This window comes from Amphimedon queenslandica, unplaced genomic scaffold (genome assembly GCF_000090795.2).
Source record: "Amphimedon queenslandica unplaced genomic scaffold, v1.1 AMPQUscaffold_13363, whole genome shotgun sequence".
NCBI classification, from domain to species: domain Eukaryota; kingdom Metazoa; phylum Porifera; class Demospongiae; order Haplosclerida; family Niphatidae; genus Amphimedon; species Amphimedon queenslandica.
This window is the reverse complement of record NW_003546401.1, coordinates 31,947-35,297: the sequence shown is the minus strand read 5'-3', so window position 1 is coordinate 35,297 and position 3,351 is coordinate 31,947. Positions and strand designations below refer to the sequence as shown.

The 3,351-nt window shown below is 32.8% G+C and overlaps 2 protein-coding genes across 2 annotated transcripts; both read right to left on the bottom strand.

The window, feature by feature from the left end:
• Positions 1–6: 6 nt before the first annotated feature.
• On the bottom strand, positions 7–1,904 carry LOC109582692 (tyrosine-protein kinase Mer-like; the record flags this gene model as incomplete). Its single annotated transcript, XM_019997564.1, has 11 exons — positions 1,648–1,904; positions 1,547–1,606; positions 1,458–1,502; positions 1,132–1,407; positions 1,065–1,080; positions 903–934; positions 803–853; positions 648–758; positions 518–598; positions 135–468; positions 7–76 (listed from the first exon to the last, which is right to left on the bottom strand). Coding segments are annotated over exons 1-11 (1,320 nt in total), but the record flags the coding sequence as incomplete, so codon positions are not given.
• A 641-nt stretch (positions 1,905–2,545) lies between these two features.
• LOC109582703 (uncharacterized) lies at positions 2,546–3,345 on the bottom strand. Its single transcript, XM_019997581.1, has 3 exons — positions 3,216–3,345; positions 2,916–3,156; positions 2,546–2,862 (listed from the first exon to the last, which is right to left on the bottom strand). Exons 1-3 carry the CDS (start codon positions 3,320–3,322, stop codon positions 2,779–2,781), a joined length of 432 nt encoding a protein of 143 aa, XP_019853140.1. The 5' UTR covers positions 3,323–3,345; the 3' UTR covers positions 2,546–2,778.
• Positions 3,346–3,351: the final 6 nt, after the last annotated feature.

Sequence of the window (3,351 nt, the reverse complement as noted above, 5' to 3'; positions counted from 1 at the left end):
ATTAAAGTAATTTTTTGTGTAAATTTCTTCCGATAGGCCAAAATCAGCAACTTTGATGACACCATTATCAGCAATCCTATCAAATTTAGTCACAATTAAAATTAGTAGTACACACATTTGGCTGTTATACTTACAAACAATTTCGAGCAGCAAGATCACGATGAATAAACCTTTGTGAAGCTAAGTAATTCATTCCATTAGCAACTTGAAGACACACAGAGAGCAACTCTTTCCTAACATTTATTAGCACTGTGCTTTCTTCACTGGTTGCTTCCACTATAAGGTGAGATTTCTCTTTCTGCAAATAAGACAATAGACTTCCTTTTGACATGTAAGGCATAATGATGCCTGGAGCTGATCCCAGGTCAGCACACACTCCAATGAGAGACAGCACATTAGGATTATCAAAGTTTGACATCAGTAGGCACTCTTCAAGAAGAGAATTGACATCACTCTTTGAAAATTCTCCTAAATTAATCCAAATTTTTTATTAGTTATTATTAAGTATCACTTGTACCTTTGAGTGTTTTTAAAGCAATTTCTTGTTCACTTTTATTCATTGGTTTCATAGTTGCTTTATAAACAATTCCAAACTCACCTAATGCAAACATGCAGTGTTATTGTCTATACTGACCATCATGTTAAACCTTGGCCGATGGTTTCTTGTATATCAATTTGTGAAGACGGTATTAAATATTTGATCAACAACTGCTCAATAACAGTGTCATCTGTATATGTCTCTTCTTTTTGATAATGTACTTTTAAAATTCACAATAAATTTTTATCACGATAAGAGCTTTACTTTGATAAGCTGAATTCAAATCTAGAGGAATTCTGGAGTGGTCTAAGGAAACTAATTGTTTACATAAAAATATAAGACCAAAATAATCAACTTCACTAACCAACAATGTCACTCCCTGTAGTAGAGCTGTCCCTGAATGTTAAAAGTATAAATTATTATGTATAATAACAGTAATGATGATGACAATAATAATAATATTGATGATGATGATAATAAGATAATAATAATAGTGATAATGATGATGATCATGATCATGACTTACTTTTTTACATTATTACCTATGATAATAGACTATATTTTAACATAAAGATGTCAGTAAATACATTTACTTCTGTGCTTCTTGATTGCCACTACTATCATCAATATTGCAAATATGATTAGGAGTACTGCTACCGTTCCACTAATAACTCCCAATACAATAGGGAGAATATTTGAGCCAGTATCAGTGCTAGTAGGAGTGGCTGTATTGCTATAATAGACTGACTGGTCCAGACCAGACAGACTATTGCTGGCAGTTGATGTAGCTTGTGCTGACATTGTTAATGATTGTGGTAAATTAGTGTAGGCTGTAACTGATGATGTAAATGCATTTGTTGATACGCTTCCTTTAATGATTTGTATAGTAGTTTATTGATCACATACAATGTCTACTTACCAATTAAAGTCAACAGTTCAGTTGAGTCCACTGATAGTGTTGTCACTAAATGATTATAAAATATAATAAAGTCTACACTCTACACTAACCTGATGAGATTACTTCAGCAGTAATAATTGAACTGCTTTTAACAGTAGTACTTACACTGACTATTAGAAAGATTAGAGATTGGATATATTGAAGTTCTTACCATTCCCTGTGTACTGTATTGTTGAAGGAGGTCCTTCTCGTCCACCGGTATCAACAGGAACAATGATAAATGAATAATCAGTGCCAGTAATGAGAAAATCAATTGTTACATTAGTGCTATTAGTAGTAATAGATTCAGAATTTGTGTTGTTACTAATAATGGTGACATTATAGTGATCTATACATAATGATCCTGGAGCACTCCAATCAATGAATAATGAATCATCACTAATAGGATATACCATTGTATTATTAACTGATTCTGGTATATCTAAATTTAATAGTACAAATAAATATAATAATTGTATTAAACAATAATACCTGCTATATGAACAATTGTTCTGTTAAGAGTTGATCCATAGTCATCAGAACAATTGATAATAGTTCCATCCAATTGTAATGGAACTGATTCATTTGTAAAATTACATTCCAGTGTGTTACCAACTTGGGCTATAGTAACATAGAAACTCTCAGAAACTGTTCTAGGGCTGCTAGTACTTCTAATAAGATATACAGGATCAGGTCTTAATCCTATCCCAAAAAATAAATTGCTCCTTGTGGTTGAACAGGTGAATACTAGTTTACTGCCAGGGCATACAGGGGTAGGAGAAGGTGGGGTAGTCTGAACCAGCAACACTACATTATGATATTGTTATAATTAGATCTATCATTATAATATTCATAACTTACAAGATAAAACTTGAGGCAAGCATTCCAACAATAAAAGACACCAGTAGATAGCAATAGCCATTAGCAATTTACAAAAAAATAGGAAATTCTTGTTTAAGCTACGCTATAAAGATGTTTTGACCACAAATGATGGCTTTGAATTCATCCAACCCTCTAGCATGCAATGACACCCACCCAAAGCATGTGCAGGAACTCCTAGAAAGCCATAATGATCAAAAGGGATGATAGAAGGATTTACTCTAACACCACCTACAACATTAATTCAAAATAGTAAACAAACTAGTCTAGACATAACTTAAGGTTGATGCCGCAGCATTAATCGAATGTTGTAGCCTGACACATAAACTTTCTAAATGAGATAAAAAACCTCTAGCATTCACAACAGTCGATAAAACTATAACATCGTCCATTAAAAGTTAGCCTATCAAAGTTTCTAAAATACTTAATTATTGTTATAACAATTTACAATATTAACTGCTTCAGTGATGCCCTCAACTGTGTAATATCCATTCGTTGACATTTTAATCTAATAATAAAATCATTCATCCAATAATTATTAGCAAAAATGGTTTGAATTACCTGATCAATGCAACCTTTAAAGCCAGACTTGACTAATGATCTAGGAGGGCTACTAACATTCGGTGATGTTCTACCAATGTATAATGATCCACTGGATAGTCTGAGATCTGATAGTGTTGAAGTAAAGGTAGTGAATGACATCAAACGCTTGTTCAACTCCATGGTCACAATATTATTGATTGAATGGTATATAATTCGAAGGTTCTGCCACTTTTCTAGCTCCATACTATGCATCTGAGTACTAAAAAAATAATAATAAATTATCATTAATGATACTAATGACATGCATGCCCTGCAAACCTTAGTGAAACAACATTATTTCCAACGTCCATAGCAAATTCTAGGGTATTGTTTAGCTGAATATAAAAGTAGGAACCAGTTCCATTTTGCCAGCGAGAAGCAAACATGATAAACCAAGATAACTGGATGGTTGAAG